This window comes from Solanum stenotomum, chromosome 4 (assembly GCF_019186545.1).
Source record: "Solanum stenotomum isolate F172 chromosome 4, ASM1918654v1, whole genome shotgun sequence".
Taxonomy (NCBI): domain Eukaryota; kingdom Viridiplantae; phylum Streptophyta; class Magnoliopsida; order Solanales; family Solanaceae; genus Solanum; species Solanum stenotomum.
Window position 1 is genome coordinate 119199 of NC_064285.1, and position 27934 is coordinate 147132.

The following is a 27934-nucleotide window of genomic DNA, read 5'->3' on the forward strand; positions in this document are numbered from 1 at the left end:
TATCTTTATTTTTTCAAATGGTGTTTGAATAGAGAAATATGATCGGTGATAATTTGTTTAGTCGATAAATAGTGTTGGGAATGGAATTTGTGATTGAAACGTACTTGAGATGAGAGGACACATAGTAATATATACTAGTTCGCCCCTCAAGGCCTAGCTCAAGTGGCAAAAGGTGGAGGATTTGTGGCTTAGGTCGTAGGTTCAAACCTCACACCATGCAAAACGAAGCCTGATATTTAAGTGGAGAAGGGTAGAGGGGCGGACCCATTATCCACTGAGTTTAGAAGTCTGTGATTGGTCCAAAGGGCGGGTCACATACGAATTTTTCGATTATTAAAAAAATAAAAAAATATACTAGGTCGTTCTTCTGAATTCATAAAAATTAATACAAGATCTTTTATATATATATATATATATATATATTAAACCAACTCAAAAATACTTGTCGATTCTTTTATCGATTTAGTTTGATTTTCGATTCGATTTTTCAATTTTTTCTTTTTTGACACCCCTAGTGCTAAAACAACAAAAACAAAACAAGGAGGGGTCTTGATATAGTTAAATATAAGTATGGGTTTCGAACGTAAATATATCATCTTCTACCCCACTAAGCCAAAATCTTTCTCATTCTTCGTTTTACTTTCTCTCTCGAGTGCAGCTGCGACGCCGCCGTTTCACTCTTCTCCGGTGAGTCCTCTTCCCCTTCGCCACCGTAGACCACCTCCATAATGATTTACATTTGTATCTCTTTGTCATATTTTGCTCATAGTATAAAACCTTCAATTTTTAATGGTTTTTTTAGTTGTGCATTTGTTAAATTTATCTGGATATATATTTTTAATCTACATATAATTTTGTTCTTATATAAGTTATGAATCGTGATAAGTTTGACTCTGTCGGAGCTAATATATCTGGTGATTTGAGTTTTAGGAATTAGGGTTTTAGGACTGATGTAAAAGCTGATGCCTCCAAAAAACAAATAATGTAATATAAATATTATTTGTGAGTGCTTTGTTTTTGGCTTGCAATTTGGGAAGTAGTTGCAGCATCTATGAGATTGCGTTGTGTAAGGAAAGAAGCTCTTGCGGATGACTTATTAATCAGCCAGCCTTAAATCGTATTGTGTTTTATTCATAGCACTTCTTCTGTCTCAATTTTAGTGTCACAATTGGAATTTCGAGATTCAAACACTTTTAAACTTTGATCGTCAATTTGGACATAGAAGCTTTAAGTTTTTTGAAATAAAATTTTGTATATCTGAAAACTATGCATAAAGTACTAAAATTAACAATAATTAACAAATTAAAAATATTTTAAAGGCATATAAAGAAATGCGGTCAAAGAAACACTTGGCTTGACCTCGAAATTTCAACTATTCCACATTAATTGAGACATATGGAGTATTTTATTGGCTGATGTAATGGATATTTGTTATCGGGTATATGAATCCTCTGTATCCGTCCCATTTTATCGGGTCCATTTCATTTTCATCCTAAATAACTTACCTTATAAGCAAATTATGGGCTCTCTAATGTTCTTACTAAATAATTTATCTCATAAGGCAAATTACGGTTCTCTGTATCTCATACTTATCCTTACACGAACAAACAATGGGCGAGTTATTAGGGAGGAGGAGGAGGTCGCACAAAAAGATGCATCATCATCCATACTTAAGAGGAGGGGAGGATGTGCTCCTCCTCCTTCTGCTGCTTCTTCTTCTACTTTTATCCTTTAATTCTTCTTTTGAAATGTTTTAGTTACTTTTCTGTAGAGGATGAGGAGGATATTATTGTTACATTGTATTTTGAAAGGTTTAAGTGCACACTATTGTAACGTCAAATACTTTCTGTTCCGTCTTACTTTGAAATGTTTTAGTTAGACTTTGCAAATTGTACTTACTAGCCTCTATTTCTGTTCCACCTTTTGATAATAAATAAAGAAGCAATTCTTTCGAGCAAAAATAAGATCCCAAGAGAAAAGGACAAAACAATAACGAGGTGTCTAATAGTTCAGTCTAATTTAAAATTTTAGCGAGAAACAGGAGGGCTTTCTAGGGGGTAGAATTGAGTTTTGGGCAGTTGAGGAGTAATCTCCGATTCCTTATTTATTTTTGGTATACCCATGTAGTTCCGGGCTGCATAGAGGATTCAATATCTTTTGTAGAGAACCATATCTTTTTGTAGGTTCTTTACTTTTTGGTATACTTCTTGTATAAGGCTGATTATGGCCTTGTAATTAATGAAATTGTTTATCTGATAAAAATTAGTTAAAACTTTAGTGATTAAACTATTGTCTGTAAATCTCTATACCTTGAGACATAGCTCAACTGTCTGTCTAAAGTCACTGTTTTGAGCATGATTTCTTGATTTATTTCCAGTTCAGACTTGAAAATTACCGACATCTGAAGAAGTATCAAAGAACAGCTAAAAATGTCTCGGAAAGGATTGATGGAGCAGGACCTGAGTAAGTTGGATGTAACAAAGTTGCATCCACTTTCACCAGAGGTTATTTCTCGTCAGGCTACAATAAATATTGGTAAACTGCTCACTAATGAACATGTATTTCTATTATTCTATATGTGCACTGCATTTTGGTTTCTTTGTATTCTTTGAGAAACTCTTTTATACGCTACTGGCATCAGACTGAATTTAGGTTCATTATCCAGGTACCATTGGGCATGTGGCTCATGGGAAGTCAACAGTTGTAAAAGCTATATCTGGAGTGCAGGTACGCATTTGTTCTGGAATCTGAACCTTCACTTAAGTATGTCTTTGTTTTATCAGTTTCCTTTTAGTTATAAAACAAATAATACATTGATCTTTTCTTGTCAAAAAAATAAAACCAGTATATTGATCATTATAACTGTAAATACATGGCCTTATATTATTTTTGAATTCATGGATAAACCATTTGAGCATGTATTAAATGTCTAAGCCCCGTTTACTACTATTTGTTTGCTGCACATTCTTGCTAAAAGTATTTTGAGGTTGGTTATAACTTATAACATATAAGAATAACTAAGTATTTCAAGGTTTTTCCTCTTTTTTAGTTACTCTATGGTGCAGAATAACTGCTATTTGCGTGTTTGCACATTCTTCCTAAAAGTATTTGGAGGTTGGCTATAAGAATAATCAAGTATTTCAAGGTTTTTCCTCTTTTTTGAGTAATGATTGAATATTGTTACTCTGTGCGGCATATATTATGGTGTGAGATGTAACCCCATTATTATGGGGAAGTGTTATCTGGAGTTATCAGCTGTTGAGATCATTAATGATTTGCATGTATTTTTAGCTTATTATGAATTGATTGCCTTGATAAATTGACCACCAAGATAGTTTGTCTGATTATGTCTACCTACTTTGATCGTACTGCATTTGTCATAACGAATTCATGCTACAAAATTTTTGAAAGCTAAGCACATACTGATTTGGGCAACCTAAGATTCTATTGTCCTCTAGAAAGAAACTAATTATCTGTCTTGCCTTATTTATGCAGACTGTTCGTTTTAAAAATGAGCTAGAAAGAAACATCACAATTAAGCTTGGATATGCTAATGCTAAGATATATAAATGTGAAGAAGACCGCTGCCCTAGACCCATGTGCTACAAGTAAGTACTTGAATTTGAATGGAACTGCTCTTTGCTCATTTGTGTCACTTTTATGCTGTAACGGTGTATCCTTTTCAGGGCATATGGAAGTGGAAAAGAAGACGGTCCCATGTGTGATGTCCCCGGTTTTGAGACCTGTAGGATGAAATTGCTGAGACATGTATCTTTCGTTGATTGCCCCGTAAGCTTCTCACCTACCATTTACAGTATATGTTACTGCCATTTTACTTGAGTATTGGGATGCGACAGAAGATGATAGTTCTTTGTTGTTTGATCATGTGCAAATATGGATACTCTAATGAAAATCTTAAGCTGTCATAATTCAGGAAATACACCAATATGATGGTATCAAGATAATCTTTTAATGGGTCATTTCTCTTCTTTTTCTTTTGATAATGTTCTTTATGTTCTGTTAACACATTTTATGTTCATGCTACTCGTGGTTCCAATTAGCTGTTCTTGGATTTGATGAAAGACTAGGAGTTTTTGTTTTCCTTAGTTTTCGGTTTCTAGTTTCCCCTAGGGTTCTAGTCTATCGGTAAGAGTGCATTGCACGACGTGTGGGCTAGGCGCACATCGCTAGTATATAATTGAAAAGGGTAGAGGGGTTGGCCTATTATCCACCGAGTTGTAAACTATGCACCACTGGTCCTCGATGTTTTCTCGGTTATATAAAAAAATGGAAAAAGTTTCTGCCTCCTGTTTTTGCTGTCTTCTCAACTGTCATGCCTTCTCTAGGAAGAAGCAAGTTCAGCTATGTTGGTCTCTATCTAAAGAAAAGTTGGTAAATCTCATAGTTGCATCTGTTACCGCCATGAGAATCTGTAGATGTTTTTATGATCTCAGGTTTTGGATATTTAAGTCCGTGACCATGCAGTAGGTTACTTTATGTGGAGAGATTCTTTTAACCTCATTCTATGGAGAGATTCTCTTAACCTCATTCTATGGAGAGATTCTTTTCTGTAGGTTTTTGTATTAGTAGATACTTTTCAATACTAAGTGAGGTTCTTTTGTCTTGTAAACTTCCATCCACTGCATTGCAGCTCACTTTTGGAAGGTACAGAGCCCTTACACGATACAGCAGAGGCCCCAAAACTCGGCTGACCCCTTTTCTAGAGTATATAAGGGGAAAGAGATCTTTGTTTTAGAACTGTCATTGGCTGCATTACTCCTCCCTTTTAACAGGTTTGGGACCCTTACGGTATATGCTACAAATACCTGATATACCCCTTTTTAGACTGTCATTGGCTGCATTACTGCTCCCTTTTAACAGGTTTGGGACCCTTACGGTATATGCTACAAATACCTGATATACCCCCTTTTTAGACTGCAAGGGGAAAGAATACTTTTAAGGTTATCATAACAAAGTCGAACACATATGGTTACATATTGACAGTAGTCAAAATGATCTCGACACGCTGATGGTCTGACACGCCTTCCTGTCATTTATAGGAACTTTTGTCTATTGGTCTGATCTGTAGGATTCTTTTTGATCCTTTACCTTTGTTAAAACTTAAGAAGATAGAATATACGTTATCCAATTATATTCTTTTGTGAGTCTCTGCACTATTCTTTTGCAATGTGTCAATCTGTAAACACTTCCCCTACATGTAGTCTTTTGCGAAGCACCTAGGTTCATTGTCTGATTTTTCGCCATCAGCCAGACATTTAATTTCCTGATATAGAATGCTTTTGTATTGTGAAATTTACTGCAGGGTCATGATATTCTCATGGCTACTATGCTTAATGGAGCTGCAATTATGGATGGAGCATTACTTCTAATTGCTGCTAATGAGAGCTGTCCCCAACCTCAGACTTCTGAGCATTTAGCTGCTGTAGAAATTATGCGCCTCCAACACATAATAATTCTCCAAAATAAGGTTGATCTAGTTCAGGAAAATGTTGCCATTAACCAGCATGAGGCAATTCAGAAATTTATTCAGGTCAGTGTAATTGGTTCACCCCTTTACTGTGTCAATGCTTATCTTAATGCTCTATCTTTATAACCTTATTTCAATACCTTGTTCAGGGAACTGTTGCTGATGGAGCCCCAGTTGTACCAATCTCTGCGCAATTGAAGTACAACATCGATGTTGTTGCTGAATATATAGTGAAGAAAATTCCCATTCCTGAGAGGAATTTCATTTCACCACCAAATATGATAGTCATCCGATCATTTGATGTTAATAAACCTGGTTTTGAAGTTGATGATATCAGAGGCGGTGTCGCTGGTGGCAGTATACTGAAGGTATGTCCTTATATTCCGCAAAGCAAACAAAGGCTACAACTCAAACCTTCTTTTCCTTCACGGTTTCCTTGATTGACCAAGGGCACAAATTTCTAATGCAACAGATGTCCTTTCATTATACCTAAAGCTTATGCTAACCGTTACATAGAGAATGAAAATCTGATTGAAAGATGGACCAAGTCAATGAGCAAATAAATGTTTTTCTGCAGGGCGTCCTGAAGGTAAATCAACTCATTGAGGTTCGTCCCGGTATTACTGTCAAGGATGAGAGTGGCAACATTAAGTGTACCCCAATATATTCAAGAATAGTGTCATTGTTTGCTGAGCAAAATGAGCTACAATTTGCTGTGCCCGGAGGCCTCATTGGAGTTGGAACAACTATGGATCCAACATTGACTCGTGCTGATCGATTGGTCGGACAGGTTCTTGGGGAGGTTGGCTCACTTCCTGAAGTGTTTGTCGAACTGGAGGTAAATCACTTAGACATCAGTTTCAGACTCTTTTAGAACAAAAGGAACATCACTGTTCTTCTTCTTCCAAATCACATCACTTTGTAATGCAGGTAAATTTCTTCTTGCTCCGCCGTCTTCTGGGCGTGAGGACAAAGGACACGGAAAGGCAGGGTAAAGTCTCAAAGTTGGCCAAGGGAGAGATTCTCATGTTAAACATAGGATCTATGTCAACTGGGGCTCGTGTTGTCGCTGTTAAGAATGTCTTTGCAAAACTGCAATTGACATCACCTGTGTGTACCAGCAAAGGTGAGAAAATTGCTCTTAGCAGGAGAATCGAGAAGCACTGGCGTCTCATCGGTTGGGGCCAAATCCAAGCTGGTATCACCCTTGATGTTCCACCTTGCCCAATCTGAGTGAACTACACACAAACACGATTTTGACATTTAGATGTGGAAAGGCATACAATTGTTAGGAACTAAAAAAGATTATCTGAAATTTCGAATACTTTGTAATTTGCAATGTTTACTTTTTCTTATTTACGACTTCTCTTTGTTTTCTCTTATTTTCCTCTTTGTTCTAGTGGTTGTACCTTGTAATTCATTAGTTGTTAAGGGTGGATATTATTCGTATGAGTTTCATCATAAACATCGAGGTTGCGGCACGTTCTTATCTAAAAGTTTAAACTATCAGAAACTTTTATTTACATTTCATGTGGGACTCGATTCATATGGTGAGATTTGCATTTAGAATTTTTATCTGCTCTGATAATATCATGTAGAATTGTGTGATCTTTGCATTTTATGGCACTTTATTTTGTTTATTTGTATATATATATATATAGTTGCAACAACTTTTGTGATTATATGTGGGGTACATAAGTTATTGTTTAAAAATATAAAAATAAAGATCCTTTTGACACGAGTAGGTCGTGATTACATGAAAGGCCAAAAGAGGTAGCCTTTCTCGTGCCTAGAGGCCACCAACTATTCACATAAAGCTTAAGTTATATACACGGATAATATTTTTTGTTTTGTTCTCTGTGAATTTAACTTATGATATCATGTCAATTATCATTTTCTTTAGATAATTAACTAGTGCTTGTCATAGAAACCTATATGTGACTATTTTATACTAATATATTTTACATTATCATATGACGTCTTCCTCTTGGAAACTTCTTTTTATATAATAGGATGATGCAACGTGGGTGGTTCTTCATAATAAAGGGAAGTTTCTAGGTACTAAAGTCATAATGACCAAGTAGCTTCAATTATACAAGTGGCCTACCAAATTGTTGCACTTTTTGACTATCCATTGCTTATATAATAATACAATATAATGCAACTTTGATTTGTGTCTCTAGACTTGGTAAATTCATTCACCAAAGCCTTTGTAATATTATTTTCAAGTCTTTGGAGTTCTCTTTTAGACTCAAAATGGCTGGCAATATGACAAGAATCATCTCCAAATTCAAGTCTTCTTATTGTCTTGTTGATGGTAGCCTTCCCATGAATCTTGTTACAAGGTGAGTTGATCTTTTTGTACCTATTCATTATTTTGTTATGAATTTGAAACAAAACATGTGTTTGTAAAAAAAAATTCTCTATCTTACGAAGGTAGGGGTAAAGTCTGTTCTCAGACCTTACTCGTGAGATTATACTGAATATGTTGTTATTATTGTAGGAGAGGGTATTGTGCAACACAAGCAGAAGAAGGGTCAACAAAAAGGGATCATCAACAAAAATTAGTGAAAGATCAGAGGGTAAGTTCTGTTTCTTCAGAGTCATCATGGGTACCAGACCCTGTTACAGGATATTACAAGCCTTCAACTCAGACTGAAGAAGGGATTATCAACAAAAATAACAACAAAAACACTAATAAACCATAGTTGAAAGAAAAAAATCCAAAAGGAAAATATTACTACTATGTATCAATTCAATTATATATACTATAGTAGCTTAATTGTTGTTTCCTAATTTGTTGTGTTATCATTTATTTGTTGTTGTTACTTATTTTTTTCCCCCATTATTTTCATCATGACTTGTTCACTATTGTATTCCCTTTTTCATACTTGCTTTAAATGCTCTTCTTGAACTGATAGTCTTATCAGAAACATCATCTTTCACTTCACAAGATAGGTGTAAGATCTGCGTACACAACAACTTTCTCCAACCCCACTAGTGAGATTCTGAGCATTTCTATGGAATTATCTCTACCTGTTTGTGTATAATTTTAAATTGTGTCTATATTGTTTATTAGGCAAAAGAGATGATTGTGTTTTTGGAGAGACTAGTATAATATACTATAACAATAAATTTCAGTATAATATTACAGGCAGGGTTTAAAAAGGTTAAAATATACACAATCTTATCTTTACTTTTATGGGGTAGAGAGGTGGTTTCGATTGACCATCAACATCCTTCATCATAAAATTTTTTCAGAAAAAACTTTTGGGAGCTATAAGACGCCAATTTCCATGGCTAATAACACAAAAAATCAACAAAGTTTTATAGTTTCTAAAAGTTGGCCTCTATATGCAAAAATATGCCTTAAAAATGGTGGTACTATACGTTATGCTCCTTCAACTTATTACGGAGGTCCTCATAAATTTCTTTCAGAAAAACTTTTCGGGTGCCAACATCCATGGGCTAATGCACACGAAAAACCAAGAAAATTAAGTATTTCATAAAAGTTGGACCCTATATGAAAAATATGCCTTTAAAAATGTTGGGACTATGCGTAATGTTTCCCCAACTCATTACAAAGATTCTTATAAAGTTTTTTCAGAAAATGTTCTGGGCGCCAGAAGACGCAAATATCCATGGGCTAATATATACGAAAATCAAGAAAATTGCGTAATTCCTAAATGTAAAAATATACTTTAAAAATTGGTGGGACTATATGTAATGCTCTCTCAACTCATTATTGAGGTTCTTATAAAATATATTCAGAAAAACCTTCATTTGCCCATGAGCATTACAATCATGGGCTCATACACACGAAAAATCAAGAAAGACGCGTAAACCCTAAATATTGGCCCCTTGATGAAAAAATATGCATTAAAAAAAATGACGGGACTATACGTAATGCTCCATCAACTCATTACGACTGTCCTCATAAAATTAATAAAGATGTTGGGAAAAGTCAGTTTTAGTGGCGACTATAATCACCGCTAAAACTTATAAAAGTTGTCGCTAAAAGGTTGTTTGGTGGCGACTAAAATCGCCGCTAAAACTTTTAAAGGTTGTCGCTAAAGGGCTCTTTCATGGCGACTAAGACCGCCGCTAAAACCTATAAATTTTGTGGCTAAAAGTATTTATTAGTGGCGACTAAAGTCGGCGCTAAAACTTATAAGTTGTTGCGGAGAGTCAGTTTTAGCGGCGACTATAACCGCCGCTAAAACTTTTAAAAGTTGTCGCTGAAAGACTTTTTGGTGGCGACTAAAACCGCCACTAAAACTTTTAAATGTTGTCGCTAAAAGGTTCTTTGGTGGCGACCGCTAAACCCTATAAATTTTGTGGCTATAAGTACTTATTAGTAGCGATAAACTCGCCGCTAAAACTTATAAAGTTGTTGCGAAAAGTCAGTTTTAGTGGCGACTATAACCGCCGCTAAAATTTTTAAAAGTTGTCGCTAAAAGGCTCTTTAGTGGTGACTATAATCGCCACTAAAACCTATAAATGTTGTGGCTAAAAGTTTTTATTAGCGGTGACTATAAGCGCTGCTAAAACTAATATTATTGGTCACCAAAATTACTATTAATAATCTTGCTAATGTACATAAAATATAAAACTCAAAACACATGGAAAATTGGAACAAAATCGCATTATTCCTTTTGAGTAGGTACTAAGTGTTTTGAAAATGATGTGGATCATGGATGTAACACCCCAAAAACTTCTAAAAATAATTTTGAAGATGAGTTGAGTGTTTCCTAACAATTGGTATTGATATAAAATTCTACTTAGATAAACTTCAAGCAATCATATCTCTTTGAATATGAAGTATTAGATGGCCATAACCGCTCAAATGAAAGGTTTATGAGTCTTCTTTCCAACACCACCAAATTTGTGTTAATTAAAGTTCAAAGTAAAAAGTTATGTTTGTTTCAATGAAACTCTATAAGGCAGTAACTGTTTCACGATAGTGGAATGTTCTACGGACCGTGGATCCTTTTGTGAATGCTTGCTGCATTTTTTTCCCGAAAACTTGATGCACGTGTTCTACAGTTATTTTATTCATTTCCCAAGTTTGTTACCTCTATTGAAAGTCATTTTTGGGTGTTCTAAAGGAGTATAACGTACCAAAAATGGAAAAATTGATATTTCCCATTGCAGGCCTCGTTTGAACTAGAAAATATCGACGTTTGTTTTTCAAACGTTGAAATTTTCAAGTTCAAACGAGACCTAGAATGAAAAATACAATTTTTTCTATTTTACGTGCACTATAGTCCATGAATTTTGGGTGATATGTGATCCCGACGCTTTTTGGCCAAAAAATTTAGTGGGCGTCCGTGACGACCTTATTAAAAATGTATATTGGTCCGGAGGGGTAAACGGTCGTATTTTAAAATTTAAATGAGGACCGAAACATGAAATACCAATTTTTCCATTTTACATGTCCTATAGTCCATGAATTTTGGGTGATATGTGATCCCGATGGATTTTTGATCGAAATTTTTTGTGGGCGTATATGAACACTTTATTAATGGCGTGCATTCGTTTGGAGGGACAAACTTCCGTATTTTCAAGTTCTAATGAGGCCTGGAACGAAATATACCAAATTCTTCATTTTACGTATGCTATAGTCCCTAGATTTTGGGTGATATGTGATCCCGATGTGTTTTTACCCAAAAAATTTTATGGACGTCCGTGACTACCTTATTAATGGTGTGCGTTAGTCCAGAGGGGTAAACGTCCATATTTTTAAGTTCAGGCGAGGCCCGAAACGGGAAATATTGAACTTTTCATTTTACGTGTGTTATAGTCTATGAATTTTGAATGATATGTGATCCCGATGGGTTTTTTGCCAAAACTTTTTATAGGCATCCGTGCAGACCTTATTAATGGCGTGCATTTGTCTGGAGGAGAAAATATCTGCATTTTCAAGTTCAAACAAGACCCAGACGGGAAATACCAAATTCTCCATTTTACATGTGCTCTAGTCCATGAATTTTGGGTGATATGTGATCCCAAAGGGTTCTCTGCCGAGAATTTTTGTGGGCATCCGTGAAGACCTTTTTAATGGCGTGCGTTGGTTCGGAGGGGCAAACATCCGCATTTTCAAGTTTAAACGAGGCCCAGAATAGGAAATACCGAATTCTCAATTTTACGTGTGTTATTGTTCATGAATTTTGGGTGATATGTGATCCCAGTGGGCTTTTGACCGAGTTTTTTTTGGGCGTCCGGGGAGATCTTATTAATGGCGTGCGTTGGTCTAGAGGGGAAAACGTCCACATTTCCAAAAATTCAAACGAGGCTCGGAGTGGGAAATATTGAATTCTCCATTTTACGTGTGCTATAGTCCATGAATTTTGGGTGATATGTGATCCCAACGGGTTTTTGGCCGAAATTTTTGTAGGCGTCCATGAAGACCTTATTAATGGCATGCATTGGTCTAGATGGGAAAACATTCAGATTTTCAAGTTCAGACTAGACTCGTAATGGGAAATACCGAATTCAGCATTGCTACAGTCTATGATTTTTGGGTGATACGTGATCCCGATAAATTTTTGACCAAAATTTTTTATGGGCGTCCGTGAAGACCTTATTAATGGCGTGCATTGGCCTGGAGGGGCAAACGTCCGCATTTTCATGTTCAAATGAGGCCCGAAATGGAAAATACCGAATTCTCTATTTTATCTGTATTATAATCCATGGATTTTGGGTGATATGTGATCCCGACGGGTTTTTGACCAAAATTTTTTGTGGGCCTATATGAACACCTTATTAATGACACACGTTGGTCCAGAGGGGTAAACGTCTGCATTTTCAAGTTCAAATGAGGTCCGAATCGAGAAATACCAAATTTTCCATTTTACATGTGTTATAGTCCATGAATTTTGGCTTCGATTTCCCATCTACGTTCACCGAATACTTTGTGCTATCCATGTAAGAAAGAGCGGGTTCAAAGAAGTACTTTAGATCGAAGCAAATGTACATGAAATTTCTACTAGGCATTTGCTCTCATACCAACGATATCAGTGAATCTAGAGCTCTTATACCAATCTATCACAGTCCAAAATCTTAAATCATGATGACACCTACAAACATCCACTAGCAAGTAAGTCGAATTCGTAGCCCGAAATCAAAAACAACGAGCTATCATGCGAAAAAAATAATGCAGACAATAAAGAATAAATACTAGAAGTACAAAGGTGAAATCTTAGATGCATGACAATGTGATATTCATGCAAAAAACACAGACAAAACTGACACCAAAAACAAAAGTTCATCAAGATATATATATACACAAATCAACTTGATTTCTCCCACAGACGAAGAAAAAAAAAATAGTGAACAGAGACATTTACAGCCTCTTGTGAGTTATCTGCAAATCAGGTCATCATGAATGGTTACTTTTATCTACTTGTCCTATTTACACATGTATATATAAGCAAACAAATAATCAATATATGAGGTAGACATAACAATAAGCCAAAAAGTCAGACTTTTACCCTACCATTTTAGATTAAGTTCATTGTCCAAATGGTCACTCTATTATTACATTTCGGGTATATCAGATACAGTCTCTCTATCTTAAGATAACGTTTGTGTATATACCACTTTGCTCGGATCTCATTTATGAGATTATATTAATATATTATTGTTGTTGTGTACCTATCACGATATTTCTGAAGAATTTGAACAGTATAACACAATGATTGAAAATTATGTAGTGAAGTCATATTTATGTATTTTGTTAAAGAGTTCATTTTATGTGACAAATGATAAATCAAGAATTGAGTGTTGAAAAATTCAGAAAACCTAGTTAAAATAATTATAGAAAAATGACTTTTATGTGATAAAATTAAATAACCAACAATAAGTTAACACATGAAATTCTAACAAGTATGCTAGTTAAGTTAGTGACTTAGTGTTAGGTGTCAATTATCATATGCCCCCTTGATTTAAAACCATTTTGGCATGTGTTTTCCATCTACCAAACATGTGATACTATTTTGACTTGGATCTTAGAGACTTGAAGATTATTCTAAAAAAAACCTTTTTTAAAACATGATTAGTTGTGTCCACCAATTCTTGCACATGAGTAACTTGTTCTTTATAGATCTATTGGCTTTTTGGCCAACTAGAAAAGTAGGCATATAAACTACGCATGAGACTCCTAGATGGGAAACATCTAGATGTAAAAAGGGTTCCAAAATTTCATAACAAAAAATATACTTTAATTATTATGATTCCCTACACTCCCATCATTGTCAATCAAGATTTGAAAGTTTGGTATAGAGAGGACTTTAAAGGTGTGGCTTACTAATCAATAAATGAAACGAAAATCACGGAGATGAAAACTCCAATACCAATACAAACAAACAAAATGTTAGATGATTTCTTCTTGTCTATCTAAGTTTTAGTTAGAAGAGTTATTCGATATCTTTGTTAGTGGGAGATAACAAACGGAGGCAGATATAGCCTACCGAGTCATTGAAATCCATTAATTTTAACTCAAACTATGTATATGTATTTAAAAGCATACTACATAAATATAACACTAGATTTTGAAACCGATAAATAGAATGAGTTGTAGTTAAATCATGAATTTGCCTATGATAGCAAGTACTTTGGGAAATAAAGTACTCAACTGTTTCAACAAAACAATCGAGATGAACACAAGCTAACCCTACACGATTGTTATAAAAGAGTTGTTAAACAAAATTATGTCTTCATGTACAACAAAGAAGGAAATACATGATTTGATTGGAATTGCTCTCATTGAAAACCATTACAAACAATTGATCAAACAAAAAGAAGAGAACTCATTCTTTAATCATCTCTATGCCCAAAAACTACAAAAGATTTGAATTCAACTCAATCATCATCATTCTACATTGTCATACAAAAGTAATAATTATGAGAAATCAACATCCACCTTACAACAAGACCCAAAAAAGAAGGAAGAGCTCTAATAAACAGTGATGAAACAGAGAAATTAGTTGATAAAACCTGATAAATGAACATAGTTTCTACACAAGAATATAATCCAAATTTGTGTAATAGTATCAGCAGTAGTAGAAGTAGTAGCTATGGAGGAATCAGATCAATCTTACAGCTTTGCTTTCAACGCCTCGTTCTTTCTGGATCAATAGCTCCAATCCCCGCCTGCTCAAAACGTTAGTGTCTTTCACTTAAATTAGATTAAAAGAAGTTTCTTTCTAGCTGCTAACAGTCAACAAAGAAGGAATTGCATCCAAGTTTGGAGTAGCATTCTTGTTATCATTTGAATTTGAATCTTCTCTTTTCACACTTGATGATGTTTTGCTAAAAGCTCTCATTGGACTTGCTAAGGCCCATCCCCAATTCTTACTTCTTCCATTAGCAATATGATGTGATTTTCCATTCAGATTATTTACTTCAGAAGAAACCAAATATGATAATATGCCACCACAGTTAACTCTTTCTTTATGATGAACAGATGAAAATCTTGGTTTGCTTTCTCTTTGTGACTCGATTCTTCTTAATGTGCAATCTCCAAAACCTGTCGAGATTTTTTCAAATAAATCACCTGAAAAACTCCTACTTCCACAACCAACAGATCTTGATCTTGCTACTTTATTGTTAAATGAAGTCTCATTGGGACTCTCATTCTCTTCCACTACAACAATCTCTTCTTTCTTCTTCTCCCTTGATGTTTTAGAACTGTTCATAGATGATCCTGTTGAAGACGTAATTAAGTAAATAAAAATGTTCCAAATGATAATTGATAAGATGGTTACACACTTCAATATGATACTAATAGGGCGGAAAAGAAAGAAGTCTGTTTTTTGAGTCTTCATTGTCACCGACTTATCGAAAAGAATTTACATTTCTTTATCAACTTAAACGTTCAGATAAAAGTATTACACACTTCAACATTATAACAAAGCAGGCAAAACTACTATGTTCAAAGCTCATCAGCCACCAATTTATCTAAATGAATTTCCAAGGGACATTTCCTCAAATGGCCATTTTTGAGTCCATTCTTTAAATTCTATCCCCAATTAGTCACTAGTCTAAGTTTGTCCCAAAAAAATCATTCCAACTACTTTTAAAGGCAAGATTTAGCTCACTCAACTAACAAGAGACAAATATTAAGATAATGTTTGGCCATAGATTTTGGATTTTCAAAAAACTGATCTAATTTCACTTTCACTCACGAAGTTCAAGTTTTGTCCAAGCAAAATGAATGTTCAAACACAACTTCAAGTTTCAAAAACTCAAAGTTTCAAATTTCAACTTCAAAATCTATGGTCTAACAAGAGCTAAGAGTCAGATAATTTCCACATGCTTAGTCCATGAAAAAGAATAAGACCAGTACATAAGGGGCGTGTTAAGGATATAACTAAGTAAATAAACATAATACTTCTATCAAACAACTTAAACTTTTAAACGAGACAAAGTTTTTATACCTGTGGAAGAATAATGCTTTGAGGATGAGTAATGAAGAAAAGACCAGAACCCTTTTCTGTGAGGACCATAATCTTCACTTTCATTAGCTTCCAAGTAATGCAAATGATTTCTTGGGGTTGTAGTTGACTTACTTCTCTTCAAAACAATGCCAGAATCTGAACCAGAACTTGCCATATTAACATTAACATTACTATTACTACCCTTCTTCAAAAAATGCATTTTTGATTTCCTAATATTGTTTTCATAAGGATGATAGTTAACACAATCAGTGGTGTTTTTGTTAGTTGTTGGGACTTGAAGGGTTGAAGTTGTAGTAGTGGAAGAAGTGGATACAAAATCAGATCTTGAACTAGAGGAAGAAGAAGAAGAAGGGAAAATGGAAGAAGAAAAAGAGGAAGAAACCAACTTTCCAAGTTTTTCTTGAAGGCACAAAGCACAGATCCCACCTGGGGAACTGTTCTTATAAGGATGATTCATACATTGCATATTCCCATCACCTATATCTTCTTGAATCCCTTCCATTACCATTTTCACAGCAAAAAATGGGGAAAACCCCAGATAACAAAACACACACTGTCAAAATGAAGAAAAAATTGAATCTTGATAAGCCCCAGTTGACAAAACAAACACACACTATGAAAAGGGGGAAAGGATAAAATCTTGATAGACCCCAGTTGGTGAATCACACACAAACAAATGCACACACTGTGAAAATGGAAAAAAGATTGAATCTTGTTAAAGCCTAGTTGACAAAACACACCTATGTAAAGGGGGAAAAGATTGAATCTTGTTAAAGCCTAGTTGACAAAACACACCTATGAAAAGGGGAAAAGATTGAATCTTGTTAAAGCCTAGTTAACAAAACACACCTATGAAAAGGGGAAAAGATTGAATCTTGACAAACCCCAGCTGACAAAACACACACACTATGAAAATGGGGAAAAAATTGTATCTTGATAAACCCCAGTTGACAATGCACACACTATTAGAATGAAGAAAAAAGATTGAATCTTGATAAATCCCAGCTGACAAAACACACAAAAATGCACACACTGTGAAAATGGAAAAAAAGATTAAATCTTGATAAAGCCTAGTTGACTATGAAAATGGGGGAAATATTTAATCTTGATAGACCCCAGTTGACAAAAACACACACACACAGTAAAAATGGGGCAAAAACTGAATCTTGATAAATCCCAGCTGACAAAACACACACACACACTCTGTTATATGCTTTAGTTTCTATTCTTGATGCATATAATGTTGCAAGCCACTACTAGAGCTCAACTTCAATGGATTGATTTGTTTTTTTAGAGGATTAAGCTATAGTATGGTATAAAAAAGGAGAAATATGGAGAGAAACTGGAGAAGCAGTAAGCTAGACAAACATGGTCAAAGGACAAAGGTGGTGTAAAGTGAATGCAAAAATAGAAGAGTTGTGGCATTGAAGTAAGGAGAAAATGTTGGTCCCCAAAAGCACATGGAATCCTGACTAAGCTCTACTATAATTTAAATTACTTAATGTAATCTCGTACATTATTTTCAATAGACACTCAATTCAAGTAAAATTATTATAAACAGATTGAAAAAAGAAAATTATAAAAATACAAATGTCAAGATAAATTATTAAAACAAAAAAATGTATAACAATAACATACTTGAAATAAAATTATAACTATAACAAAATAATACAATAATTCAAAAAAAAAGTACTACTAATAGTAACATAAATGATTATGAAAGCATAGGATACCTTAATTATTTTTATTAAATTGTCAGTCTTGTTATACGTCAAAGAGACATATCCAACGTTTAGAAGTGTTTTGGATGAGTTAGGGAGTTGGAATATAATATAATATATAGTCCATATATTATATTAATTATATATGAGTGAAATATAATTTAACATGTGTTATTTGAGTCGATGATTTTACGAAAATAATTTTTTTAGAGTAAAAAAGGTTATATAGTGTTAATATCCATCATCGGACCTAGGGTAATAATATTGATATTATTTGAATCTAATATTTTCGATACAAAATATAAATTTATACATAAGAATTTACTAAAATATTAGTATTATAAAGTGCTTCGTATTTGGGATCAAATTCCTCGTGTGAATGCCGTCTCATGATATTCCTGATCGAACGATAATATGATCTGTTTGTTAACGTGTGCATGTGTTTCGACAGTAAAATTAATTTATGAAAATATAATTTGCTTAAGTTTGAGTAAGTTATTAATTTGTATATTTATTTAGCGATTCATTTTATCTTATAAAAAATTAAGTTGATATGTAATTCAATTAATTCATAAATAATTTTTTCAAAATATTTTCAATCTTTTATTTAATATTACCACTAGTACTACTATATTTTTACTAATCTCGTTTGTCTTTTGTGTTTTAGTATAATATTAAGATGTACATGATGAATCTGACACTCAAAACCAACAGCTGTTCCATATAGCATGGACCATCTTGCTTTGCACACGATGCAAGATTTGTAAAATGTTGTTGACTTGTTATCACCACTCAATAATTATTTTATATATATATATATATATATAGACCTAATGATCAATACTCTAGACCCATCTGCCACCCTGGAGAAGGGACTCAGCTGTTAGTTAGTACCCCTTTGGTTTCGAGATGCCCTGAGGTTTGAAGTCATTTGTTTATCACACTTTATTAATATTATTATTATTGATGTTTTAGAGTTAGAAAATTAGAATACCTGAACTTGGGTTTTCTTTTGTTTTTTGTTTATGTACATGATGATTTTTTTGAATTTGATTGACAAATTTCGATTGATCTGAAATTTAGTGAGTTTTTCAAAAATAGTCTCATGACTCACCAGGTTTGTCATAACAAATATCGTTTATTTTGATGTTTTGGGGTTATGAATTTGATTATTTTGCGTGTATTAATTAATGTACATGCAAATTTTCCTGAATCTAATTGACAGATTCTGATTAACTTGAAATTTGGTGAATCCATTGAAAATGATACACTGACCAATACTCACCATGGTTGCCATGATAAACATCATTTATTTTGGCTTTTTGGGGTCGTAAATTTTGTATTCATAAATTTGATTGTTTTCCACTAATTTTTCAGAATATGATTGACATACTACACTGATTAACTTGAAATTCGATGGATCCAATAAAAATAGTTCTGTGGTTAATACTCACCATGTTCTCCTTGACAAATATCATTTATTTTAACGTTTTTGAAGTCATGAATCCCAAATTTATGAATTTGATTATTTTTCGTATATACATGTTGATTTTCTTGAATATGATTGACATACTCCAATCAATTCGAAATTTGGTGGGTCTAGCCGAAAAGTCGAGCGACCAATAGTCACCAATTCACCATGTTCTCCATGACAAAAATAATTTATTTTTATACTTTGGATCATGAATTTGATTATTTTTGGTGTGTTTAATGTCTTCAATCATGAAATACATACGTGCAAAAGTATAATTCTTTGCATCTATCAATCAAATGAATACTAAAATTTTCAATCATTTGACCAATTATAAAACATGTAAAAAAGGAACAAATAGAGGAAGAAGAAAATTATTTGCTCCCCACGTTTAATTCCTTTCTACTTGCACACATGTTGTCCTTTTTGCAATATGTTACTAGTTAAATCACAATGTTATATTTTATGCAATTTCATTTCTAATAAATTGTCTCAAGGAAATAGCATAATGATTAGAATTACATATGAAAAAACAAAAAATCAAAATACAACATTCACATATCCATTGAAGCAAAAAATCCACATTCACAGAAAATTCAAAATTCGCAGTAAAAGAGAGCATGGAGATGCAACAAACAAATATTTTGATTAATATGAGAAATCCCATAGACCATTAAATTAACCCCATTTCAGATGACGAAAACTCTACTCGAAACGACTATCAAGTGGAAAGATCACATTTTTAAAAATCCAGTCTACTATCGAGGCATAAAAACAAACAGGGGACTGTCCGATACTCGTCTCACATTTTATTTCCAGACAACTATGCTTTTAACTTACGTAATATAATCTAGCTCTTTGATTTTATTTCTGCATTATTGACTCTTCCTTGCCAAATCCTATTAGCTGACCAGAGTAAGGAAATACGAAGCTACGAAGTGGAAGAATGCTCACTAGCATTGCTGATCTTACAAGCGCGACTTGGCTGAATCTGTTGTAGCACTCTGCAATGACCACAAAGAAAATGAATATATCAGTAAATATTTTCAAGCTGATGAGTGGGAGAAGGGTTTAAGATAAGATAAGATGACAAGCTATTGCCCGCTCATTTTCTAACAAGAGTTCCCTTAACACCCTATATTGGCGAGATTTGTTTCTTTATATGGAAAGCTTTACACCCAAACCCCCTTACCCAGGAACTCAAATGTGGTTCTTTCCACTTCGTCACGTTAATAACTCAGATGTGGTCTTTATCCCTAAGCTATCTCTCTCGTCTAATTATGAGATGTTCTTTTTATAGTACACCACATTTGATGCGTCTGATTACTGACTACCAGTTGCTAATGATTATAACACTCGCTAGTGCACACAGTATTCAGGATCATCTAGTGATAATATATTAGTGCTTTTACGTGACTACTAATGTGACCTTGCATTCAACAGCAAAGGATGTGTGTCAATGAAAATGATGGCCTCATGGCTGACCTGAGCTGCAGTCTAATATGTGCTGCAGACAGAAACGGGAACCTAGTCCACTAGCCAACAAAGGAAACAAGACACATCCATTCGGTTGTAGAATAATAGAACAAAGGGTTGATATTTACAGTTGTTGTGACGGAATAAAGTGGGAGATCTAAACGAAACACTACATAGAGGTCCATGAGATTGCCTCAAACATTTCAAAACCTATATGAATCCTGGATCATAGAACACTAATAGAACTCAAAACATGCACTCACCAGAGGAGACCCCTTGGAAGCTCTTTCAGCTAGGTAGGAACAAGGCTTGAAAAAGTCTCCATACATTCTTGACCACTCATCCAATCGTGAATAGATGTATTTGGATCCAAGAGTATCTGCCCAGAATATGATCCCTCCCCTGGCAAAGAAAGTAGACAAAACTTTCTTATTAAACAAGAATACTTTTTTTAATAAATTCAAGTCTCTTTTAGCATGTTCCTGGGACAAAGTTCACTTGAAGGATTTGTTTTATTGTCAAACAGAAAAAAGTTTCTGAAACGAACCTGTAAGGGGGGAATCCCATGCCCATAATAGCAGAAATGTCAAGATCAGAAGATTTGACTGCTATGCCTTCTGCAAGCACTCTGCAGGCTTCATTTACCACAGGGAAGAAAATCATCTCTATGATATCCTTGTCCGAGAGTTTTGCCATCTGTGTCGAGTTCAAAACAATTGAGAAAGAGCAAAGTAAAATTACTGAAAATAATCTCAAGTGTAGTATTTGTCAACAACGAGGAAGGAGAAAGAGAGACCTTAGGGTCAATGGTAACACCAGACATCTCTCTTGCCTTCTCAATATATTTCTTTATTTCTGGATCTGGGCTTGCTTTACGTCTGTCATCATACACATAAAACCCTTTCCTAGTAGTTTCACCTACAGAAAGTATATCAAATCTCTATTCATAAATGTTTCAAATTGCATTTTTCACTAAATAATCTGACCGGCATTTCAAAATATAGGAAACTTACCAGCTCTTTTATCTTCTTGCATGAGCGGTATCAACATTGATTTGTAAGTTCTCTCCGGGAAATTCATCACAAATTGCCCACCAGTGGCAATTGCAACACCAAAACCAACAAGATCACATAATCTGCATATGGGAAACCAAACCTTTAAAGCCAGGCCAACTTAACAGGCATGCATATCTAACCCAACAGCATTGTTATCTTTTTACCTGAAGGGGCCCATTGGCATGCCAAATTTCGTAATGACCCTATCTATGCGAAAGACATCTGCTCCACGTTCAACAAGCAAAAGAGCAGCTTGGGTGTAAGGAAAGAACATTCTGTTGACAGCAAAACCGGTGCAGTTCCCCACTACTACAGGTGTTTTCCTTATCTTCTTGCCAACATCAAGCAAGTCTACAATTACTTGGGGCGATGTCTTTTGGGTGCGGACGATTTCCAACAATGGCATCACATGAGCCGGACTGCAACCGCCAATCGATCAATTTGACAGAACTACCAAGAAAAGTGCAACAAAAAAATTCACGGTCCAGAAAATATTACCTGAAAAAGTGAGCTCCAATAATACGATCTTGAGATTTGGTCTTTTCCCCAATCAAATTCAAGTCAATAGTAGAAGTGTTACTTCCTAGAATGCAATGTGGAGGGCAATACTTCTCAAGTTCTGCAAATATTTGCTGCTTTAGAGATACATTCTCGATGACAGCCTGTTACACATATTAAGAGCAAGGTAAAGTAAGATACCAAGGAAAATCAGAGAGTTTATCCTATAATAAGAATACTGACCTCAATGACCATGTCCACATCTCTAAAATCTTCATAATCCAGAGCACCCTTGAGTAGGGAGACAGTTTTTTCAAACTTCTCTTGACTCATTTTCCCTTTCTTGACACTACTTTGCAAATTGGCTGAGAAATTATTGTATTAGTCACTAGCCATAACAAGTATAAGCGATCATACCAAAGCAAGACAATGGTTTTACCTTTTACTCTACCCAACCCAGCCTGTAGGAATTTGTCATTAACTTCTTTCAAGATCACCGGGTAGTTACTAAGAAGCAGTGCAGTCGCAATTCCAGAACCCATTAAACCTCCTCCAAGAATTGCGACCTTTTTTATGCGTCGCGGTTTTAATCCTAAGTCAGTCACCCCTGGAACCTGTTTGTGTGCGGAAAGGAGTATGAAGAATCAAGAGGTCAGAGTTGAAGACCGACAAGGATGAACAATATCACGCACTGTTTGGCACACAAATCGTTCAGATTTCATTGTTTAATGCTAATAAGTATCAACTTATGCAATAATCAATCATCATAGCCTCACATATTCAACTAAGAATACAACTGGTGTACATATACAGACAATGAAATTGTGAAGTCTCTACTAATTTCTGGAATAAAACATAGCTTAGATTATGCTTGGTATAGCAGTCATACAAAGTTATCTAGCGTTGAATAACCTTACAGATTCCAGGAATTGGGTTCATTATAGCATTACAAAGACTAGAGGTTCTCCTCAGATCCATATGAACTCAAAATAAATTATCCATATGAACTCAAAATAAATTTATTAAAAAGGAATATGAAAACAAACTAAAATTTTAAAATGCTACTTACAAACAGGTTGAAATATGCGATAGTAATTTCTAAGTAAAGTATTTAACTCATTAACCTTTGTGGTTGCACGCTGAGCAAAGAAAACATTGACCAAGGCCTTGCAGGTGTCGGAATGTAGAAGACTTTGGAATGCTTCGGCCTCCTGCAAATACCAACAATTTTTAGATAATACAAGTAACACAATTAAGCCGGAAGCACAAGAGGAATAGAGCCAGAACTAAACCTTCCAAAGCCCAGCACGTGGGCCAGACACTATACCCTCTTCAACAACATCAATGACAACTAAGGGATGCTGGAGGTTTGGAGCCTGTCTGCGCGTTTGAACTCTTGCAAACTTTAATATTTCCCTAGCCTCACCAAGAGGCTCTATCTTGTCAGTTTTGTGAAGACTGGCAACCCAAGGCTTTCTGCACTCCAAAATATCAAGAGCCCACTTACGAGCAGTATCCAATAATTGGTTTGATGGAACTACAGCGTCAACAAGGCCCAGATTAACAGCTTCCTCTCCTTTAACAGGCTTTGATGTCTAGATTGATATATTAGAGCAAGAGGGTCAGAAGCAACCATAGCGCCAAAAATATGGACTCATTACTTAAAACAAATGGCAGCTTACTAGCATCATTTCAAGGGACTTAGCAAGACCCACGAGGCGGGGGAGGCGCTGAGTACCTGTAATAGTGCAGATAAAATGAGATAAAGGAAGAAATGTGGTGTTGGATTATAGAGCAAAGTGGTATGAGTACTGCTTATGATAAGGATCATATGCTTTGGATCCAAGGATTACCAATAAACAAAAAAAAAAAAGAGTGTCCCAGGATGTCCCATTTAAAGTTTTGCTTGCAATTAGATCAGACTTTTAATAATTTGAATACCGCTTAATCTAGACATAAGGTACCTAAAATATAAAATGCTCCCTTATATATTAATTTAAGACATGCATCAGCTTGTTTTAATTACATGAGCAATTAGCTTCAGTACATGGTTCATTACATTTCTGCATGTCCTATGATGATAACCAGTTTTTTCATGAAACCATGTGCACAGTTTCTTAGTAGAAGACTCTGTTTTCATATTTATTAACTTCTTAGGCTATCTGTGCAAAACTCTTTTGATTATCTTCACAGACCCCAATAAATTTATATGCTACTCAAGGATGGTCAACCAGGTTATGATATTTTCTAGAATTACAAAACTAAGACTTTACTAGTGTTGACTATGAGGACATGTCTTGCACCAGTCGATGAAGAAAACACACCAAATTCAAGGTCATTTATTCATCTGTTTCATTTTCTTTCTTTAGATAATGGTGGTCTCCACAACAGCTTGCGCACGCCTTGGCTATTCCACGAGGTACCAGCTACCAGCATATGTACCAGGTAATACTACCCACAAAGGATTAGGCGAATGAGAAGAAATGACCCAGTGTAGTTTGACTCTAGACGTCATGGTTCTCCTACGACTCCATCAACCACTAGGCTACACCCTGGGTGTGACCATGTATTCATGTCTTACTAGTATCTGATAAAGTATGCTTGGATAAATTGGGTATGAATTTTTAAATTCATGAACCTTTTTTCCCCAATTTAATTTCCTCTTAAGGGTCAGAGGATGGACTTCTTTTAATGACCACAACAAACATTGGAGAGATAATTAACCTTTTATAAGGATAAGCTATAGAAATTACACATTCCAAGGTGTATTCTCCAAAAACTAATAGTAAACAAGAGGTTGAAGCAACGGCTTACGTGTTTTTTTTATCAGGGAAATATTTTTACCAAAAAAAACTTTACATAGCACTTAGATGTTTAAATTACTATTTATGTAAAGATAGCTAGAATTGGACAGTAAGGTTAGGTAATGCGCTTGAACGTACTGGATTTCAAAACAACCGACTTTTTTGAAAAGAAAACAGAAATTCACAGTTCATAAGATAGGATTTGGTAAAAGCTGATAGCATTCATGGTTTTTTTCAATTTTTTTGTAATGATGATTTATAAGTGCTTCTCACAATATTACTTTTTTAGCCTAATGAAAAAGGTCAGACATACTTTTTTAGCCTAATGAAGAAGTTTTAATTGGAAAAAGGTCATACATATTTGTATTATTCCCCATACTTTTATGAAAATTTAAGAGTGAAATTCATATAAGGCGCAATGCGCTCACTCATAAACTACAGTTATACAAGCTTCGATTGTTAGAAAGTGCAAAACCAATCACCTAAAGCTGATGGTAAAAAGTATGTTTTTTGTCATCAAAAAAAAAAAAAGCTGATGGTAAATTCAGAAAAAATAAATAAAGAGAAAATAACAATTTAAGCATACAGACAAGCTTTCTTACCTCCAAACCCTGGAAGTATACCAAGTTGAAGTTCTGGCAATCCAAGTTGTGCATTGGGAGTAGAAATTCGTGCATGACAAGCCTGATTTTAACATATAAGGAGTCAGCAAATGATTAATAGGATAAGCTGTAGAGAAATATAACTTATACATACCATTGCAACTTCTAGTCCTCCACCTAGAGCCAGACCATCAATTGCCGCCACAGAAGGTTTTCTTGCAGCTAACATCAAAGATAAATCAGCAAATATAGACACATTTAAACTGCACCAAAAGCTTAAAGTAAGAAGATCAAAACCCTAAAGGCTCACCTTCAACGGTGTCAGTGAGAATCTCCACTGATATAAAACCAGGCTTTGGTGATTCGACTGTGAACATACTGAAGTTAGCTAACAAAACTCTTGCAGCACCATGATAGAAAATAAGCAAAACAGAAATGTATACCTGTTCCTCCCTGCAGTTTACCGAAGGCACTGATATCGAAACCACCAGAGAACCTGCCATTTGCGCCTGTAAATGTTTACACATTCAAGGTTAATATTTCACCAAATTGGATATATGAAGAGACTGTGATCTCTTGGCATTTACCTGTCACAACAATCGCTTTCACATCATCCCTTCTTAAGGCCTGATCGTAGTTCTCTTTCAAGCTATACAGCACTGAAAAGAAATTGCAATAGTATCAAAATGAATTATTGATCAAAGTATTGAGCATCAAATTTGGAAAATCACGAAACTACATTTTAAGGAAAAGAAAAGGTTTTCTTATACAGTTATTCTGACCTCTTTTCCAAAATTAAACCCAAGAAGTAGCAACTTTCTCACAGTTACATTTACCAATATCAACAATTTATAATATGGTGTATAACACAAATGTCAATCAACTCCCCTCAATCCAAAATTAGTTGGATCACCTAAAAATCATGTATAGTCATTCCATTCTAAAACACATATCTTATAGCACAAGCGTTAGATCATCAAAAGATCTTCACACATGCTTCCAGAGAAAGAACTCCCTCAATCAACACTAAGCAAAAGAAGTGGCAGCCAAGCTTAAAGGAAACTACCAAGTGCAAGGCACATCGTATAGCATATGGATGAAAACATTCCAGAAGTCTTGTAATCTGTCTGTGCGTGGAGGTCGCGGATTATAGTAGAAAGTTATTAGGTAATCGAGTGTTATCTCACTTTTATCCGGGCTAGGATTGATGGTAGTTTGGTACACTATACATGTTTCTCCTTCCTTACCAATAATTAGTAGCATTATTCTCGTAGTTATCGATTCATGTTACTACCTGTTGTTTCTGTTGCTTCAGCTATTCCATTATTTGGATGTTGTTACTGTTCTTTTCCTCCGAAGGCTACGTAATATTTTCCTTATGATTTATTATATCCTCTTTGATCCTGTATTTTTCTTTTCTACTGGCTTTGATATGCATTACTCACAAACAACTTCTCTACATCCATAAGATAGGAGTAAGGTCTGCATACACTCTACCATCCTCAAACCCCACGGTAGAATTACACACCTATATATCATATATATTCATGATCATTTGAAAAAAGAGAAACTAAAAACAGACATTTGAAGCATTCAATCACGTCTCAATCGCAAACTAGGCTAAACTCTGACATAATAAATAATATGTTTCCATTCGATCTACTAAAGACAATTAACATTTTAAGAATTGATCCTCTTTTTTTGTAACAGTGATGTCCAAGCCAGTTTGCGCCTACCTCAACTAATTCCACCAATACCTAATAACTCTGTCCACCGACAGAAAATATAACTTCGTAATTTTACCTCGCATCATTCAGAGGATTGATTAATAGTTCAACTATTTTAACAAATCCATCAATAATTTGCAAATACGAGTGAAAAAAAATGATAATATAAGATCAGTGAGATCTATAAAAGTGCTTTTAACGTACCATCTAACGCGAGAGAATTGACAGGAGGATTGATAATTGTAATGACGGCAACTCCATCAGCTCCAACTTCAATCGTAGTTCTTCCTTTTGGATTGCTACTCTTACTCATTTTTTTGCTCGGAAATTGAAAATTCCGGTGAAATTTATGGTCGGAAAATGGGAATGTGATCGGAGAAAGATGAATTTGTCAAGAGAAAAGTGATATTTATGAGGGAGAGAGGTGTCGTGACGAAACCGTGAACAATGACGTAAGGCTGCGTTTGGATGCTAACAAAAAAAAGATAAGGATTGTAAGAGTCAATATTTAGAAAAAATGAAGATTATTTTTTTTCCTTTCTTACACGATTCATTTACACCTCTAAGGGGTCGTTTGGTTTGGAAACAACTACTCGTTCCATTTCGATTTATGTGATACGGATCGAATTGAC

At 34.8% G+C, this 27934-nt stretch overlaps 4 protein-coding genes across 5 annotated transcripts; 2 read left to right on the forward strand and 2 right to left on the reverse strand.

Annotated features, from left to right (window-relative positions):
* The first annotated feature begins 602 nt into the window (after positions 1-602).
* On the forward strand, positions 603-6870 carry LOC125862071 (eukaryotic translation initiation factor 2 subunit gamma-like). The gene is made up of 9 exons (XM_049542047.1): positions 603-687; positions 2383-2535; positions 2666-2727; positions 3496-3608; positions 3687-3789; positions 5324-5551; positions 5638-5856; positions 6066-6326; positions 6419-6870. Exons 2-9 carry the CDS (start codon positions 2430-2432, stop codon positions 6719-6721), a joined length of 1395 nt encoding a protein of 464 aa, XP_049398004.1. The 5' UTR covers positions 603-687; positions 2383-2429; the 3' UTR covers positions 6722-6870.
* A 777-nt stretch (positions 6871-7647) lies between these two features.
* On the forward strand, positions 7648-8303 carry LOC125862072 (protein SENESCENCE-ASSOCIATED GENE 21, mitochondrial-like). Its single transcript, XM_049542048.1, has 2 exons — positions 7648-7833; positions 7992-8303. Exons 1-2 carry the CDS (start codon positions 7745-7747, stop codon positions 8194-8196), a joined length of 294 nt encoding a protein of 97 aa, XP_049398005.1. The 5' UTR covers positions 7648-7744; the 3' UTR covers positions 8197-8303.
* A 6011-nt stretch (positions 8304-14314) lies between these two features.
* On the reverse strand, positions 14315-17345 carry LOC125863428 (uncharacterized serine-rich protein C215.13-like). Its single transcript, XM_049543625.1, has 3 exons — positions 16798-17345; positions 15928-16743; positions 14315-15194 (listed from the first exon to the last, which is right to left on the reverse strand). The coding sequence occupies exons 2-3, from the start codon at positions 16454-16456 to the stop codon at positions 14695-14697; spliced, it is 1029 nt and encodes a 342-aa protein (XP_049399582.1). The 5' UTR covers positions 16457-16743; positions 16798-17345; the 3' UTR covers positions 14315-14694.
* A 2418-nt stretch (positions 17346-19763) lies between these two features.
* Positions 19764-27699, reverse strand: LOC125861844 (glyoxysomal fatty acid beta-oxidation multifunctional protein MFP-a-like). Of its 2 annotated transcripts, none has more exons than XM_049541731.1 (18): positions 27507-27699; positions 26163-26234; positions 26019-26084; positions 25886-25939; positions 25730-25797; positions 25576-25657; positions 23852-23907; positions 23462-23764; positions 23294-23380; positions 22609-22783; positions 22413-22534; positions 22170-22333; positions 21836-22090; positions 21630-21751; positions 21413-21534; positions 21164-21312; positions 20880-21018; positions 19764-20144 (listed from the first exon to the last, which is right to left on the reverse strand). In XM_049541731.1, the coding sequence occupies exons 1-18, from the start codon at positions 27613-27615 to the stop codon at positions 20109-20111; spliced, it is 2181 nt and encodes a 726-aa protein (XP_049397688.1). In that variant the 5' UTR covers positions 27616-27699; the 3' UTR covers positions 19764-20108. The 2 variants fall into 2 exon arrangements, with proteins under 2 accessions (XP_049397688.1, XP_049397687.1); XM_049541730.1 differs by having other exon boundaries at positions 25886-25942.
* Positions 27700-27934: the final 235 nt, after the last annotated feature.

Bases quoted from the DNA above. Each gene is read 5' to 3' on its own strand.
- LOC125862071 (XM_049542047.1), top strand. From the start codon at position 2,430: ATGTCTCGGAAAGGATTGATGGAGCAGGACCTGAGTAAGTTGGATGTA. The intron at 2,536-2,665 runs GTAAACTGCTCA...TTCATTATCCAG, and splicing joins TCAGGCTACAATAAATATTG to GTACCATTGGGCATGTGGCT. The intron at 3,609-3,686 runs GTAAGTACTTGA...TATCCTTTTCAG, and splicing joins CCTAGACCCATGTGCTACAA to GGCATATGGAAGTGGAAAAG.
- LOC125862072 (XM_049542048.1), top strand. From the start codon at position 7,745: ATGGCTGGCAATATGACAAGAATCATCTCCAAATTCAAGTCTTCTTAT. The intron at 7,834-7,991 runs GTGAGTTGATCT...TTATTATTGTAG, and splicing joins CCCATGAATCTTGTTACAAG to GAGAGGGTATTGTGCAACAC.
- LOC125863428 (XM_049543625.1), bottom strand. From the start codon at position 16,456: ATGGTAATGGAAGGGATTCAAGAAGATATAGGTGATGGGAATATGCAA. The intron at 15,195-15,927 runs GTATAAAAACTT...CGTCTTCAACAG, and splicing joins AAAGCATTATTCTTCCACAG to GATCATCTATGAACAGTTCT.
- LOC125861844 (XM_049541730.1), bottom strand. From the start codon at position 27,615: ATGAGTAAGAGTAGCAATCCAAAAGGAAGAACTACGATTGAAGTTGGA. The intron at 25,658-25,729 runs GTATGTATAAGT...TGTTAAAATCAG, and splicing joins GAGGACTAGAAGTTGCAATG to GCTTGTCATGCACGAATTTC. The intron at 23,381-23,461 runs GTTTAGTTCTGG...TGGTATTTGCAG, and splicing joins CACGTGCTGGGCTTTGGAAG to GAGGCCGAAGCATTCCAAAG.